This window comes from Aulonocara stuartgranti, assembly GCF_965226115.1.
Source record: "Aulonocara stuartgranti genome assembly, chromosome: 17".
In the NCBI taxonomy this organism is placed as follows: domain Eukaryota; kingdom Metazoa; phylum Chordata; class Actinopteri; order Cichliformes; family Cichlidae; genus Aulonocara; species Aulonocara stuartgranti.
The window spans coordinates 21,795,977-21,813,799 of record NC_138953.1 but is presented as its reverse complement, the minus strand read 5'-3'; the positions used below and the strand labels follow the sequence as shown (position 1 = coordinate 21,813,799).

The 17,823-nt window shown below is 42.2% G+C and overlaps 1 protein-coding gene across 1 annotated transcript in view; it reads left to right on the top strand.

Moving 5' to 3' along the window:
- usp6nl (USP6 N-terminal like) overlaps positions 1-17,823 on the top strand; it is a 99,056-nt gene that overhangs the window by 4,865 nt on the left and 76,368 nt on the right. Inside the window, exon 2 of the mRNA XM_082509954.1 lies at positions 7,643-7,749. Within this exon, the coding sequence (XP_082366080.1) occupies positions 7,746-7,749 (4 nt within the window). The 5' untranslated portion in view covers positions 7,643-7,745. The remainder of the gene's footprint in view (positions 1-7,642; positions 7,750-17,823) is intronic.

Below are 17,823 nucleotides of genomic sequence, written 5' to 3'. Positions count from 1 at the left end.
TCGTTTAATAATGGGAGGGTTGGTGGTCTACGCATGTTGAAGTGTCTTGGGTCTACCTCCGGGCCTTCTTCTGGTAGGACATGCCTGAAATGCCTTGCCAAGAAGGTGTCCAGGAAGTATGCTAACCAGATCCCCGAACCACCTTAGCTGTGGAGGAGCAGTGGCTCTACTCCGAGTCCCTCTTGAATGTCCCAACTCCTAACCCTGTATCTAAGGGACAGCCCAGCCACCCTTTAAAGCACAGGTGTCGAACTCTAGGCCTCGAGTGCCGGTGTCCTGCAGGTTTTAGATGCGTCCTTGATCCAAACAGCTGATTTAAATGGCTAAATTACCTCCTCAACATGTCTTGAAGTTCTCCAGAGTCCTGGTAATGAACTAATCATGTGATTCAGGTGCTGACCCAGGGTGATATCGAAAACCTGCAGGACACCGGCCCTCGAGGCCTGGAGTTCGACAGCCCTGCTTTAAAGGAACTCCTTTTCTTTGCTTGTATTCGTGACCTCATTCTTTCAATCACTACCCGAGCTCATGACCATAGGTGAGGGTAGATTGACTGGTAAATAAGCCATCTCTTCACCACAAACATGGTCGATTCTTGCCTCACTCGTGAACAAAATCAGAAATTTGGTGATTATGCTTCATCTTGCAGATATTGTGTTAAGCTAAATGATGACTAAAACAACATCAGCGGCGGTCAACACAGAAGCACCTTGTTCTCTGATCTACAGCTTGTTAATACAAGACTTTCCAGAAGAATATCTTTATTCATAGACTCTGCTAGAGAAGAGCATTTGGTTCAGAACTGGTCAAAATATGCTGCTGCAATTAGTTTAGGTTAAGAATTATCTGCTGTTATCTTGCTGACAAATATCCAGGGCAGTTTAGCACCCATATTCTGGAGCAAAGTTTATTATATTTTCCTCAGTCTAACCATAATCTCCATATTGGTCCAAATAAATAAATATGCTGCCAGGGACTGAGTTGGAGGCTGCTGTTGGATGTGTGGCTCAGAGACAGGAAATGGAAAAGCGTGGGGTCAACAAGCACAAATTAGTTCATCTCCTTCTTTTCTACCTCTGTAAGAGCATCTGCAGTGCCTCTTCAGAAACAATTGAAAACATTGTGTGTTTGTGCGTGCGTGCGCGTGTGTGTGTGTGTGTGTTTTCCTGTTGAAAGGGCAGTGTATTTACCAGCCTGCGTGGCGTCAGGTGGCTCCACAAACTTGAGAAGGTTTTGTCCAACTGAAACTCTGTAACATAGCAGCAGAGCCTTTAGCAGGCCTGTGCCTCTCGGCCACATGCAGCACGTCTCTGTGTGTTTGCAGTTTTAAAGCCGACCCTTACCATGTTTCTCCCGCTGTGTGGGTGTGGTTGTGCAAACAGGTAGCCGAGAGAAAAGAGTTGGGCTACATTTAAAGGCTGTATTTAAGTTTCCTCCTTTTATGCTGCTTGAGTATTGCCCTAAGTTTTATGACTTTTTATTGAAGTATTGCATCTCAAATAGTCAGAGTATTGTACAGTAAATCTGACGGCCAAGGGAAACATGATTATAGTGATGGTTTCATGACAATTATCATTTATGTTTATTGTTAAATGATCCCACAATTAATTCATCTTATTAAACCAATTAATCTCAGGATATTAAATTTACCACCATTTTTTAAAAACAAATAGTTTTCATATTTTTTCTCTGTTCATCAATTTGTTGATTGTTTTCATTTACTGAGAAATGGATTCAATCTCAGTTTTTACTGACAGTTCAGTAAGCAGATCAATCTCTCTCTCTCTCTGTAAAGGTAACACTATGCCAGCCGTCACTTAGATTAGGTTAGCAAAGAGACTGGCAGCAGCTAGCCTGACTCCATCCAAAGGGGACAAGGTCTGCTAAACGGTGCCACTAAACTTCATTAATTATCATATTTATCTCCCTTTTTAATCCCTGCAAAAGCACAGTGTGATGTGTGAAGAGATGTTGTGGTTTGATAGGTGCTGGTAAGTGCCTTTTATTTTCTTTGGAAAGAGCCAGGCTCAGCTTTTAAGCTAACTGGGTGATTTATCCTTTCATTTAACAGGGAGGAAGACAAGTACTGCAAATCTGCCACACTATTAAAACCACCGGAGTAATATTGTGTACCCACCTGGGAATGGACCAGGACCTTAGAGTTTATAGTGTGATGATTTGAGATGGAGGGTCTTTGGAAGTTGAGCATGCTCAGTTGGACTAGGATCTGGGCTCAATACCTTGAGCTTTGTGTCACGTTCCAGCTGAGACGTTTTGTGTTGTGGCAAGAGGGGAGGCTGTAGCCATTGGGGAGTGACATTTTTATGAGGGGTGTGCTCAAGATAAATTAAATAACAAAGATCATCACAGATGTAGATCATAGATATGTGTATGTATGATGTAGCTAGCTCAGGAGTGGGCAACTCCAGGCCTCGAGGGCCGGTGTCTTGCAGGTTTTAGATGTGTCCTTGATCCGACACAGCTGATTCAAATGGCTAAATGACCTCAACATGTCCTGAAGTTCTCCAGAGGCTTGGTAACGAACTAATCATGTGATTCAGGTGTGTTGACCCAGGGTGATATCTAAACCCTGCAGGACACCGGCCCTCGAGGCCTGGAGTTGCCCACCCCTGAGCTAGATCATAAACTGTACAGACGCATTGGTGAGATTCAGATATCTGCTAAAACAATATAGCCCTCCAAAATGGAACCACAGACTTCTTCAGCTGATTGTCCCTTACGAATCAGCCGTTACAGTGCTGTAAGAGGCACAAACGGCACAAACCCACAAGCACCAGTCAGCTACAACTCACAGGAAATGTCACATAAAAGCCACAACAGTTTGTGTTGTAATTTAGTGGATATTTTAACATGGGGGTCTATGGGGATTGACTTGATTCTGGAGACAGCCTCAAGTGGCCTTTAACTGCAGTTTCACAGCCCCAGAGGATTGCTGCTTGGTGTTTCTTTGCACTTAAAGTTTAAGACGGGCAGTCTTCTTCACTTCACCTGTCACCTGTTTTGATGTCGGCTGATTCACATATCAGCTGAATTTTGATAAGGCTTTCTGAACACAGCAGAGCTGAATTCGACTTACTTGGCACACCAGGCGGCTCACCCACACACAGGTTTCCAACATTCCCTCACTGCTATTCAGGCCTTGGCAACCGAGCTGCTGCTGCTCGTCTTTATTGGCCACCGATCCCTGCTGGCTCAGCCCACCGCACTCTCCTCCTTTTGGAGCCCAGCTTCAGAGCAGCAAAACACAACATACCAGCAGATGCTGAGCTGCCCTCTGGCCTGTGTGCATGTGTGTGCGCGTATGTGTGTGTGTGGGGAGAAGAAAACGACATTGGCTAACCTGATGTCCAGCAAACACACCAGTGTTGGCAGTGTGGGATTATGAAGGCCGAGACGGCTCGTTTTGGACTCCGTTTGCCGCCAGCCGCTTGTTCTCTGCAGTGTTGGTTTGGATTGTTTTCATGTCAGTAGGTTTTTAATTCACTTCAGAGATGCCTAACCACTGTGAGACTGCACAGTTACTCTTTAACACATCATAACAGCAGTTACACATCCTTCACAGCTGCTGGCCTGCTGAGTTTATAACAGAGAACAGAAGAGGTCTTGTTTCTTGGCTGGCATGGTGGTTTGAGTGCAGTTTTTATTAAATTTGGAAAGTCGGAGCAGTTTAGAATAAAAGTATCTCATTTTCAGCTGTGAGAGTCGAAAAGTCCCGCACTGAACAACTGCACGACTTGTTATTTCAGCTCTGATAAACCCAGCACTGCATGTACTCAGCTCCAGACGGCACACAGACACAGTTAGCAAGTAGCTGTTGGAACCAGTTAAGCATATAAAAAAACATATAAAAGCAAAGTGGAGGGAGGAGGAGGGTGAATATTGGACTTCCTTCTCTCATTTGCTTGCTATCAAGGTGTCTATGCAAACTTTTAAAAGTTTTAAATGGAAGGAGATGTGCTCACATATGCTTTTCTAAAGTAGCACAAAAATAAATGTAGGTTTTATTTGATTGAGTGAGCCTCATACAAAAGACATCTGCATCGGTGATAATTGGGCCTTAAGGCAATGGTTAATTTTATTGTAGGGTAGTGGAATCATATTAGGTTTAAAAATGTCTTTCTTAGTCTGTATTTGAGGGTTTTAATATCCTTGTGTTCACGTCAAGTGCCACACATGTAGTTTATTAACACACATACACGTTTTGGTCGTCGCCAGAAACTTACCTGCTCATGCAAATGCTGGCCAGCTAGCTTGAATAGTAAGTTTCCTTCATAATTTATTGTAATATAATATCAGATGCTAATGTTGGCTTCAAACTACATTTTAAAATCTGAGGAGCCGACTTCTTTACCCACCTCCACGTATAAAGCCGTATTCTTAGTGTTTTAACTTGGTGTTCACTTATTTAATAGTCCTGACACTTTCATTAACATTAATTAGTGTGATTAATTAACTACACTGCTGCTACTCTCTTTCTCTATGTGACCCCTTTAGAGTGTCTTTGGTGCATCCCCACATCGAATGAGACAAAGACATCCACGTGTCACTGACAGCAGCCGTGCACTTAAGTATACAGAATTTTAAGGTTTAGCGTAATGTAAAAGGGAAGAGTTATAAAACAATTCAGCATCCGGCAGAGATGTTATGAAGCTGGCCTGAAAGACCGAAAGCGTTTCTTCTATCAGGCTGTAAACATGTTTTTGTCGGCTGTAAATTTGGTCTTTTAAACATGGCAGTCTTTGGGGATTGACTCACTTTAGGAGCCGGCCTCATGTGGACTTAAGAGGAACTGCAGTTTCTGGCAGTGATTGAATAATCAGTAAGTTGCTTCTGCATTAGGTTTAATAATCTGGCAACTAAAGTGGTGGAAACAGCAGCACCACATTTGCTACATCCTGCTGCTTTGTAATCAGTTTTTAAATGTGTAATCAAATCACTTCAGTTGAGCTCATCGGGGCACAAACATTGCCTAAACAAACCCGACCTTGTGACCTCTGGATGGTGCTTGGTATCACTGAATCAGCCCACAGTCCTCTGTGACTGTGTTTGATTAGCTCCATGCAGTGCAGCTCTGTTTGCTCAGTGCTGATAACTAGCAGAGGTGAACATATGGTGGCTCTAATCCCATGTCAAAGCCTCAGAGCTAAGACTGTCTGTCTGAAACCCTGTGAGATCTCACTTCCTCTCTGGCACTCTTGCAGATTCACCACCCCCCTAAAATGGCTGGAGGGTGACATGTTTGTAGTTTAAACTCTTGCTGAAACCTTTAAATGTTGCTGCATTGACGTGCATCAGGTCCTCACATGTATTTTTTCTGAAACATCTGACGTACCAGCAGCATCTGTCACCTGTTTTCCAATGTGTTGGCTGCTTCTGTATTTACTGTGCATCCAGTGTAAGTGGTAGATATTGGAAAATGACATGGTGCACAGTCTGCAGAGTGGTATTTTAATACGGATGGCTGTTTATAATACCTCTGCACTGGTGGAAGGCGTGCCTGGAGGGGTTTTATTGCCAGGCTGAGATGGCGCTAAGGTCACGGGCGCCCCATCTTTGGCGCGAACATCTTCAAATTTGGCCAGGTTTTCACTTGCACTTAAGGGGTTACATAAATAGATTAAATAGTGACAGGACCAGTTGTTATTAATCTCTGGCTTCTTCCACAGCGTGTCTTCGTCCTGTGTCCTTCCCCTCACTCCCAGCCAGTTACGGCAGTTGGCTGCCTCTCCTGTTAAAAGGGAGTTTTTCCTTCCCACTGTTGCTAAGTGCTTGCTCATCGAGATTTGTCTGATTGTTGGGGTGTTCTATCTATTATTCTGGGATCTTTACGTTATAGTATTAAGCAGCTTGAGGTGACGGTTGTTGTGGTTTTGAGTTATATAAATAACATTGTTTCAATTTATTTTCAATTAGTTAGGGATAAAAAACTGGATATGAGAATCCTTCAAAGTGTCTGGCGAACTCAAGTCATTCAAGAAGGGACCAGAGTCAGAACCAGCTGAGGAACTGGAGGATTGGGAGAGGGATTCCTGGAAAGTGCAACCCCAGTGACCTGGTGACCCAGACTGGATACATGGTTATGGATGGGTGGGCGGTCAAATATGAAATCTAGACAGACATGGATGTACACTGTAACTGGTGGATAGTAAACTCGGTGTCTGTGATAACGATGCTTAAGAGCCCGTCTTTACTATGAATGCATCTGCAGGGTTTGCTGCTGTGCTGCTTAATTGCAGATCCCTCTGCTGCTGAACTGTTCTGCTGACCTGTGCTGCTTTTCTCGAGGATATTGGATCCTCCACGTCTGCAGCACTTCTGCTCACACCAACATTTTAAACCGGGGGAGGGGACTTCATTTCTCCATCATCTGCACCCCCCCCCCTTCCTTTCCTGCCTGATACTCCCTCCACTGCCTGCAGGCATCTGCAGAGTGATCAAATTACCCGTTATTACCGCGTGGTGCCATCACATTACTGTTATTTAGCCCAATGACTGGCCTGGACTGATCGACACTCTCACACACATGTACACAAAACCAAAGCCGTTAACTGACCCACACCGGTGAAAATGTTAACGACCAGCTCCCACACCTAAAATCAATCACATATGTGTATATTGGATTGATTGGAGGCAGAATATGTCAGTTTGTTTATATTATATTTATATTCGTTTTATTTCTTTAGCAGTTGGAGCCCCTTTAAAGTTACTGTTTTGATTATGAAATCCTAAGACAAAGATAATCAGTGTTTCAAATCCTAAACACAAACATTTGTTGCTGGGAAGACTGTAAACCCCACTCTGATGAAGGTGCTGTGTTTTTTGGCTACATTAGGGTAGCAAATGGGGAGACATTTGGAGGAAACTCCAAAGGAGGTCTAGGGTCTCAGTAAAGATGGGGAAAGGGACCTGCAAATTGAATGAAGAGAGTTCAGGTGGTTCAGGTGTTTAACAACAATGTCTCCTGGGCGCCTCCAGGGTGTCTTGTTTCAGGCACCTCTAACTGGGAGGAGATCCCAGGCAGACCCAGGATATGATGAAGATTTTATGTCAAGCCACTTGGCTTGGGAATGCCTCACTGTGTCGCCCTAGTAGAGCCGAAATAGGTGGCCACGGAGAGCGAGGTGTGGGCATCTCTGCTTAGACTGCTGTCCCTCCAGCTTGGACCTGGATATTAACTGGTTAAGTCTTATATTTTAAAAACAAATGGTTGTGTCCTGGCCAAATATTTGTGTCGTGGTACAATCCGATAGTTATTTTTATTACTTTTATCACCAGGAAAAACACCTGTTAGCCCATAGTAACTGTTATCCTCACTTTACCTGCTTTGCTGTGTGTAAAGAAGCTGCCTGAGCTCTTCCTGTCCAACACAGAGAGCGGAAGGCAGGACAGGAGGGAGCATGACCAGGAAAATAACAACAGATCAGTTCAAAGAAAAATCCCAACACTTCCAAACCACAGATATGGATATAAATCGAGGGTGTAGCTCCTGTACAGGCCACTGTTGGGTTTAGACTCTTTATTTCGAAGCCTTTTTGTGGTCATATTTGCAGTTTTCTTCTTGGTAAATTCTCAAATGTAATATTACTCCCGACTGATGTTTTTGTCTTTTCCTCCCCTTCAGGTCATGAGTGCCTTTAAGAAAGACCCAGCTGAGAATAGCCTCACCTGTTCAAAGCCACGCCCTACTTGGGCCTCGCCCTGCCCCCCACCGCTGGACTCCCACCATGAGTAAGTTCCAGCCAGTTGTTTATTATCGATCGGCTGCTTGTTTGCTCACCCTTTCACTTTCGTTGCTGTGTTATTATTTTATTTATTTATTTTACTTTTCTAATGCTGGATTGGTGGCTTTAGAGTTTGACATCATGAACACCAGTTAGAGACAATCAAGTGGGAGAATTTACAGGCCTTCATGGTCAGGATAGTTTTCATATGAAGATGCGATGTGTAGGACTTTTTCTATCCGTGATGCTAGAAGCACAGAGGAGCAAGTGCTGCAACCCTAGCCACCTCATTCCTCATCAGTCACTCTGCAAAGCATGATGGGAGGGCGACTGGAGCGGGAGGGGGAGTCAACTCAATGCACAGTGTGTGCGCGTGTGTGCGTGCGTGTGCGCTGTTCTGCTGTGTGGTCATGTGACTGCAATGGCTCGGCCCCACATGTCAGCTCAGTGTGAGTCATCCAGCGAGTACAGGATTTTCTGTTAATATGTTCCTACCTGTACGCACGCACACACGTGCTCATACGGTGCACCGTATATACACAGCTGATCACTGTCACACAGAATGTAGTTTGTCTTCTGCTGGACATACGTGATGCATGATACAGATGAAAGACAAATAGACTCCAGAGTAGAGACTTTGAGTGACAAAAGTTGGCAATTGACCCGCTTTATCTCCCATTTTGGTAGTCGAATTGAAGCGCTTTTGTGTATCGATACAGGGACGTCAAATATTGATATTTTAATAAATACTCTTATAATACAACGATAAAGACGACTTCTCTTCTGCACCACTATCCTGAGATAATGTCCAAGCGAACTTGGATCAGATCAACTCAGCTGAAAAACCACAATGACTAATGACACAGTTAATTGCAGTGTTGTCTGAAACAGTATGTAATTGCCAATTTGACTACATTTAGTCAGACAGCAACATTTATGGCAGGTTTTAGTGACAGTATTGGTGACAATATAATTTTGCAGCATAAAAATAACTAATGAGATGATTTTATCTTATTGGCTAAAAACAGATATTGAAAATCTATCTAGATACCCACCTGTTGTTCAAATGTTGTGTTTGTCAGGGGCAACCGATAAGAAGAAACCTTAAAGGAAGGGAAGGGGAGCTAAAACAGCTTGTTTCATACAGAGTATCTGTACTGAAGTCCAGTATGAGATAAATGAGGATTACTTTGAACTGTGGATCATGCAAAGCTACTCTGGTAGAGGTGCTGTTGATTTGGGAAGAATGGACATTTATTAAAAGGATTTTGGTGCTTTGGAAACTCTTATCATAACAGTTTGCAGCATGAATATGATAGCAGATGTCTACAGTGGTTTACTCAAGTTCATTTAACGGAGCTACAGCTGCTTCAAAGGGTCACTGCTGAATCTTATCTTGATTTACTGCCTGCAGCTAAACGTGTGAGATGTTAAGAAAGGAACGGTTTATTTATTCACTCCAGCAACAATAGATTTATTTGCTCTTTGATATCAGGTCACTGCATTTACAGCGCTGCCCTCTCCGACCTTTTCTTCTTTGCCGTTTAGCTCACATTACAGATAGGGGATTGAACGGGAGCCAGCAGCATCTGCTGCTGCCAGCAGTCGCTCTGCACTCTCCAGCGTTTCTCCACGCAGAGCCACAAGGCCGAATATTTGTGTACCAGCAAGCTGGGAGTGGGTTACCAGGGCAACCCAGCACATGTGAGGCATGTACTGGAAGCCGATTGGATTAGACAGACACTTCTGAAGGGGGGGGTGCTAAGAGATTTAACCTGATTACTGATTTTTTTTCTCCTCTGCACACACACTCAAAGAGGTGGCGTGTGTGTCAGGAGTGTTTGGATGGCTGATGTGATTTATTGTGAGTGATGTGAATAAAGGGAGTCTTGACTGATGAGCTAAGTCTTTTGCGGTGGAAAAGGTAACCGGCACCTTGGAGGTTTACGCGACTTTGTGTGTGTGTTGTTTTTTTTTTTTTTTTTTAATTGATGTGTGTTAGTGTGTAATGCAAAGGTCATGGGAACAATACATTTTAATGTTGTAATATGTTGTCATCTAAGAGAATTGATGCAGATCTGAAAAGAACTCGTGCCACTTGGGCCAAGGTTAAATTGTATATAACTCAGATTCAGGTTTGCATGGATCATAGCAGACTAAACCTTATTGATACAGACAGCTGATGTCAAAAATTCAGCATTCACCTCACTAATGATTACAAAAATAACTAGAAACTAGTGGAAAAAAATGCCAATTACCCACATAAATCACCATAATTGTGGACGCTTTTTTGGGAGTTTGTTATACCATTTCCTGGGGGGCAGATAAAATGTGCACGTCTACCCTGACTGCACAAGGAGTTTATTTCTGATTGGATCACTTCCCTCCTTTCTACACAAATGAAGTTCTAATTGGATGTCGTCTCTCTTGTCTTTCATGTCATTTTTATTCATTGATCAAAGTGTCGATAGATTTCATCATAGTTTTTGTCCCCGTGCATTCGTTTTTATTTAGTTATCGATCTGTACACAGAATTTAACCTAATTTCAACCATTCACCAATTGAAATTCGAGCATTTTCTATTGAATAGAGGTCTCTAACATGTCTAGTACACAACTGTTAAGGCTAAAAACTACCACATCTTCAAAAACACAGCATTTGATCAACATTTTATTTAGCTGTGAAATGGCTGGTATCAGAGACATCAACTCCAGATACAGAGATGACATGGATATCTAGTTATAAAAATCTTAAACATGTTTATGTCGTTAATATTTGTATATCTAGATGTAATCTGTGCTACTGTCGCGTTGCGTGTTGCATGGTGAGCTTATCTGCACGAGTCTCTAATAACTTCATCATCCAGTCCTCTGCATTATTGTCTTTCTGTCTTGCAGATTTTTCTAGACCCTTCTTTGACTCCACTTTTTTTTAAAAACATATTTTCAACAGCCTTTCAGGAACTTTTTTCTTTTTTTTTTTGGTTATTGTAAATGTGGACTTTTTGTTTGGATTTGGCATAAAACCTCCCAAAAACTCAAGTTTAACCAAGAGCCAACCTGAATATACGAAACCACCCACCGGCCTGTTGCAGCCTTAAAACAGTATCAGTGTTAAATAAACAATTTAAAAAAGTTGTTAAAAAAAAAGTTAATATCTAACCTTTGTGATGGGATCTCGCTCAAAGGCAGAAAACACAGCAGATGAACAAAGTTGGTGTTTTTTGTTGTCTTAATGGGGCCCGAATGAGCAGCCGGCACGCTGGGAGAAAGTCTTTTATGTGTTTTCATTATTCATCTCAACCTTTGATAGAGTCACTCTCTCGCCTGGAGGTGGTTGGTGATGTTGATATCCTGGGCTAATTACCTTAATTACCCCCCTATAACACACAGAGCCACCGGCCTTGGCAGGGCGGGGTTAGCCTCCTCTAACAAGTCTCTTCCTCAACCAGGAAGGCTGACTCACTCCAGATGGAAGAAACGGGGACACAATAGCAAGGCTCATCTTTCAACTGCTATAAATGGATTAGACGCTGGATGAGGCTAGGGCTGCCACGATTAGTCGACTACTCACGATTACGTTGACTATCAAAATCGTCTAATTTAATAGTCGACGCGTCGTTTGAAGCTTTGTAAGATCCCAAAAGACGCAGGAATAAGTAGTAGGATTTAAGAGTGTAATAACGGGCCGAAACTCGATAGCTAGTCGGGGGCAAGGCTCACTAGAGCCTGCGAGAACACCGGACTTTATTTATTTTTAGTTAGCATATACCTTAAACACTTAAAGCTGTAAGCTAGTGATAGTTATAAAAGAGCAGATGCATGCTGGTGCAGTAAGCTGTATGTTTTATGTCCAATGGATGCATGATCTGATTAGTCGACTAATCGCAAAAATAATCGGTGACTAGTCGACTATCAAAATAATCGTTTGTGGCAGCCCTAGATGCAGCATCACTGCGGGTGCTGCCTTCTCAGGGTTCTCACAGGAGGCCGGTGGGAGGTTAACTAAGGACCACTGGGTACCCTGGACAGGGTTCAAGCTGTTCACCAAAGGGTCAAAGGAAGTTTTTGTGGTTGTTCATTTTAGATTTTTAGACTATTATGTACGGAAATATAATTGAGTTTGTGTTTCGCAGGTGTGAGAGGGATCTGAATCACCAAGTGGAACTAAAAGCGATATTTTTAGGAAAGGGAAAAAAAAGACCAGGGTCTTGAAATGTCACCACAGGTTGAGCTTTATTTACTCGTAGTCTCTGTGTGTTCATTGTTACACAACACATTTCATTCTGCGCCTTTATTAGATTTCTGTGGTCATCTGCTCTGTATAGCACATGCCTTCAGAGCCGGTGTGATACAACAAATAATACGATCTGTGAACAGAAGAAGCTGTTTGGTGATATAGCACAGAGTCATTATATCTGGAAATAATACACTGCAGCTCTGTCTGTAGCACAATAACTTCCAGCCCTTCCCTGCAGACCAGTAGGAAATGGATTCCCAGCAGAGTGATAACAGTGGAAGGAGAGGAGATTGATGACAAATGAGGAACAGACGTACAAGCTGTGCGATGTTTTATTGCTGTTGTATAAACAGCACAGTTAGTTAAAGGAGGATAATGGCTGTACAGGAGTTTCTATCAGCAGCAACAGTTTGGTGTGTCTACATAAAAACACTTAATAAGCTCCTATTTGTTCTGTTTTGTTAAAGCTTTACTTGTGATTTAATGTATAGCAGGTTGGCTGTTTTATCATAATCTGAATATCCATTAGAGTTATTGAAATGCTTTGCTGTGAAATATTTACAGAGCTCTCCTTAAGAAATCTGTAACTAACTGCATGGATGTCAGTAATATTAATGTATGATATGTCTTGTTTTTGTGGTTCTTTTTTAGAAAGATAGATCTTAATTTCTGAATTAGGAACTGTAGCTGGGAGATAATGCAGTGAAAGTAAATGTGATTCTTAAGGAAACATCTCATTTATCTGTCATGCATCTCTGCTCCTGTTCATTTTAAACACTTGTGGAAACAGCAGTTGTTTTTTGGAGAGGTGAAATTTTCCTTTCAGCACCACATGTTTTGCTAATTCCTGATATATCACATGACCTTATGCTTTCAAGTGCGGTGGTTTCACAAACAGACCAGCAGCCACCCAAGATGATCATCGCAGTGGCTACTGGTCTGTTTGTGAATATGCTAACTCTCCCGAACTCCGAAAGAAGCATTTAGATGTAATGCAAGTCTGACTTTCTAACATATGACCGCACATGCGGGATGAGAGTTTGAGGGCAGACATGGACCGTTAACGCCAATCTGTTCACCTGTCCTTCGCCCACACACAGATGTGTACCTTCATCTCTCCCTGTCAGGAGAAGCCTGATGTCATCGCGTGGCGTGCTGGGCCCACAGTGTGTCTGGGTGTGGCGCAGGATAATTATCTTCTTCGTCAAAGCCTCATCTGGTCTCCATCTGCTGGACTCGGAAAGCTTAACCACAGAGCACACAGGGAAACGGTGTTTACACTCACTGCCCTGCTAGACCTGCAGCTTCTATTAAAACTCAAGTCGGTTTGCAGGTTTTTTCCAGCTTTACCCCAACAGTATCACATGTTAACACCTGGCTGCAGCTCCACAAATATACAGCCTTTCTATAGATAGCATCAGTGAAGTTCTGTTGGAAATATTTGTCTGAGCACCCACATGTTGGGTATAGCTCTTGAGGGAAGGGAGAGTGTTATTAACTCCACCATAATTTCCAAGCCTGGGAACTTCGTGAACATAAGCGTGCAGTCCCCACTATGATGCTAATCATGTCGGGTACGTGTCAGCTAATAGCGCTCGTGTCTCCCCGCTGTGCTTGTCATTCTTAGCTTGACACATTCAGATCCAAATAGCTCTTAGCGGGCGTTCAGAGGCAGAATAGAACTGTGTCAAAGCACTGCTTTAAACGAGGCGTGTTAGTTACTGTACTTTGAGATTAGGACCGTCATGTTGAGATGCCGTGAATGGCAGTGAAGTTCAGAACCTGTGCTGAACACTGCAAAGATTATGATCATAACCAAAGCCAAACAATGAGGAACTGAGTTTACAAAAAAAAAGCAGACAAATGAAGCCGAGGCTAAAAACCAGAGTTCCTGGAGAGGCTGATGAGACACCTAGACTCCCATTTTAAATTCTGAACTATACAATAAAATACAGATGCTTATAGCCTGGAGCAAAAAGCTTGTGTCTCTGGTGAGCCACTTCTGATGCAAGTTAAATCCCTGTTTTATGTTTATGGTATGTCTGTTAGTAATTAGTATCCTTGTCGTAACTGATCAGTTAGGGCTTTATCTTTTCCTCCATTTATGGTGATGACAGCCATCGATGCTAAAATCAAGGCTTTAGAACAGGGCGTCATAAATAAATGGCTATGTGAAGCTGTGATATACAGTTTATAATGGTACAACAAGCAGTGAGCCAGGCTGACCACAGTGGTCTCATTAAAAGCTAAAGCTAAATCAGATGGTTTGTACTTTGGGTATTTGGCTTATATGCAGAGTTATTATAGTTTTGATTGCAAAATCTTTATTTCACATCTAGTTTTAGTTAGTTTAGCTTAGTTCGCTATAATAAACCATCTTATTTGCTAGTTTATTATAGTAGTTGTAGTTGTAGTACAGTTAAGTTGCAGCCAGCAGCTTGTTAGCTTAGCGTAAAGTTTCAAAGACTAGAACCTGAGAATTTATTCCAGTCGCTCTGACAAAATTACAAACAAAAAACGGGGTTTCTCACTGACTGTGGTTTAGTTAAGTACTTAAAAGATCTGAAGGATTTCTAAAGCAGCAGAGCTGTTATTGCTGCAGGCTGTTTCTTAACGTCTGAGCTATTGCACAAATCTAAGTTTTGTCCGGTCCTATGTTCCCTTTTTTTCCTTTTCTTTTGCTTGGTTTGTGTTGGTTTAGCTGATGACACCACATCCCTGAAAACACTCGGAGGCAGCATTTGTTCTTGTGTTCATTGTGTTTTTCCCGTTAAGCTCTTAAGCCCTGAAGTGATGATGACACGTCTCCTGGTGTGAAATGTGTCCTCTTACTTTACAGCAGCTCCAGATAGTTGAAGCGTCTGTGCCCAAAGAATGACTCGAAGCTAATTATTGGCGAGATTGGAATTTGTTTGCGTTGGAAAAGCACCTTAGAAAGCAGGGCCGTTTCGGTTTATTGTTGTTACGCAGGTCGGGTAGGTTTATTAGCCCGCTGTACTTCCTCTACTTCAAGGACCTGTTGCCTCAAGCATGCTGTGCATTTGAACTTGTACAGAGTCTAGGGATTAGGATTAGTCCAGATTTTATAACGGATGACATACTGTTTTCATTAATGCTGCTGTGGCACATCTAAGGGCTCCCACAGAAAGGAAGTGAGGCATGCGCCCCTAGCGTGGCATTAACGCTGCAGATGTGATGAATTTTCTCTGCAGCAGCAAAATGATCATCAAATCTGTGATGTTTACTCCCCAAATGCTACTTGTTGTTGTTTTTGCACAGACTCTTCTGTTTCTGTTCTTTTCTCTCTTCTTTTTTTTTTTTAAACTTGCAGTTAAATTTGTTTTGCTGTCTGCTTTATTGGCTTAACACAGAGATTCAACCAAAGCAGAAGCTGGGAAAATGAAAGCCATTCGCTTCAGAGCAGAAACCATAAAATAGGAATTGATTATTTGTCTTCACAACGTTGCTTCCCATTCTTATGTGTTGTGATAGCAGCAACCAAAACAGTTGCAATTTGAACAAATTTGTACTTTGAAGGACTTTGTTCATTATTTATAGCTCATTATTTCTGTTCAGTTCAGTTCAGTACACCTTGCTAGTATCAGATTTGACCTTATTTTGCCTTCACAGCTACAGTGGGGCAAAAAAGTATTTAGTCAGCCACCGATTGTGCAAGTTCCCCCACTTAAAATGATGACAGAGGTCAGTAATTTGCACCAGAGGTACACTTCAACTGTGAGAGACAGAATGTGAAAAAAAAAATCCATGAATTCACATGGTAGGATTTGTAAAGAATTTATTCGTAAATTAGGGTGGAAAATAAGTATTTGGTCACCTCAAACAAGGAAAATCTCTGGCTCTCACAGACCTGTAACGTCTTCTGTAAGAAGCTTTTCTGTCCCCCACTCGTTACCTGTATGAATGGCACCTGTTTGACCTCAACCCCATAGAAAATCTGTGGCGGGAGTTGAAAGTCCGTGTTGCTCGGCGACAGCCCCAAAACATCACTGCTCTCGAGAAGATCTGCATGGAGGAATGGGCCAAAATACCAGCTACTGTGTGTGCAAACCTGGTAAAGACCTATAGTAAACGTTTGACTTCTGTTATTGCCAACAAAGGTTATGTTACAAAGTATTGAGTTGTATTTTTGTTACTGACCGCTGTCATCATTTTAGGTGGGGGAACTTGCACAATCGGTGGCTGGCTAAATACTTTTTTGCCCCACTGTAATTTAAGTCTTCATAGCATAAATTTAACAAACATTCCTCATAGATTTTGGTCAATATTAACATGACAGCATCACACGGTTGCTGCAGATATGTCGGCTGCACATCCAATCTCCCATTTCTCTGCATCCCAAATGTGCTCTACTGGACTGAGGTTTGTGACTGTGGATGCTATTTGAGTCCAGTGAACTCATTGCCATGTTTAATAAACCAGCTGGAGATGATTTGAGCTTTGCAACATTCTGCATTATTTTGCTAGAAGCAGCAATCCAAAGATGAACACTGTAGTTATAAACAAATTGACGTGGTCAGTAACAATACTGAGCGATGCTCAGGTGGTGCCGCCAACATTGGTACAACAATTCTAAATGCGTATTCTATGTCATCCTTGTCACTATCAAGTTATTTACCATATAACCACTTTCTTAAAAATTTTTTATTGATGGTACTTGGGACGACGCAGAGTCATCACAATCACTTCCCTAGATAATCAAAGATCAATCAGTTTTAGGAAGTTGTGTAGTTTTCCTATTAGGACATCAGGAGAGATTCATGTTGTTCTGGTGTTTGAATCCATTTTGCCCTTGTGTTTGATGTAGTCTCTAAGTTTCAAGTCATACTACAATATTTTGGAAAGTATTTCAAGTCTGCGTTTGAAGACCTGGGAAACTTTTGATGTGTGAGTCACCAGTCTAGATTCATTACAGGACTAAGATTCCTGAAATATTTTGGATTCACTTGTAAATTTAGCGGGGTGTAATTTCAGCAAATACAGGGGTGAAGGTGGAAAAGTAATCTTCCCCCAATCCTCCTCCTCTTTTCTCTCTCCTTTCCACCACTGCACATGGTCTGCTGCCATGTTTTATTTTATGTCTTGCCCGTGTGTCCTCTATGACGCTCAGTGGCCAGCCGCTCTCTCTGTCTTTTCCTGCAGTTGTGAAAGATGCTTGGCTGCCGTGTTTGTGGTCACAGAGTTTGTGTGTGTGTGTGTGTTGGGGTTGGTTGGTGGTGGTGGTGGTGGTGGGGGGGTGTTACAGGAAGGAAGCTTTGCTGGAATATGATTACATCTTCCAGTAAACAAGGCAGCAGGAGGAAATGGATCCAAAGACCCTATCCTCAGGGCATCACGGTGCAGATACTAAAGCTGGAGAGAGAGATTTAATGGGTAATATAAAGTTACCGAGCGAGCACATGTGCCCTGATACACGGCTTTGAGAATCAGACCTGACCAGTTATTGGTTTCTTTCTAGCCAAATCTTTTCTTACCAAGATGCTGACTCCATTGGTAGGTGCAAGCTCTCACAGCTCCACAGAATTTGGCTTCTTTTTCCTTTCATTCTTTTTTTTTTTTTTTTTTTTTTTACTTTTACATCTTATTGTTTCTTTATATATATGGGGATTGAAGGTTCATCCAGTTACCTGTTAAGTAGTCTTTGAAAGTGCCTGTGCTTTTTAAACCTGGTATGTTAGGTAAACACTGTCTACAGTGCTTCTTCATATTATTGATTATTATTACATCAGTCTCCTCGCCGCACCTTGCTGTGATGTCTGGCTTTTTTCAGATTAATGATAATGAATGAATGATAAAAAATCTGTGTGCATTAAAGTAAACCTGT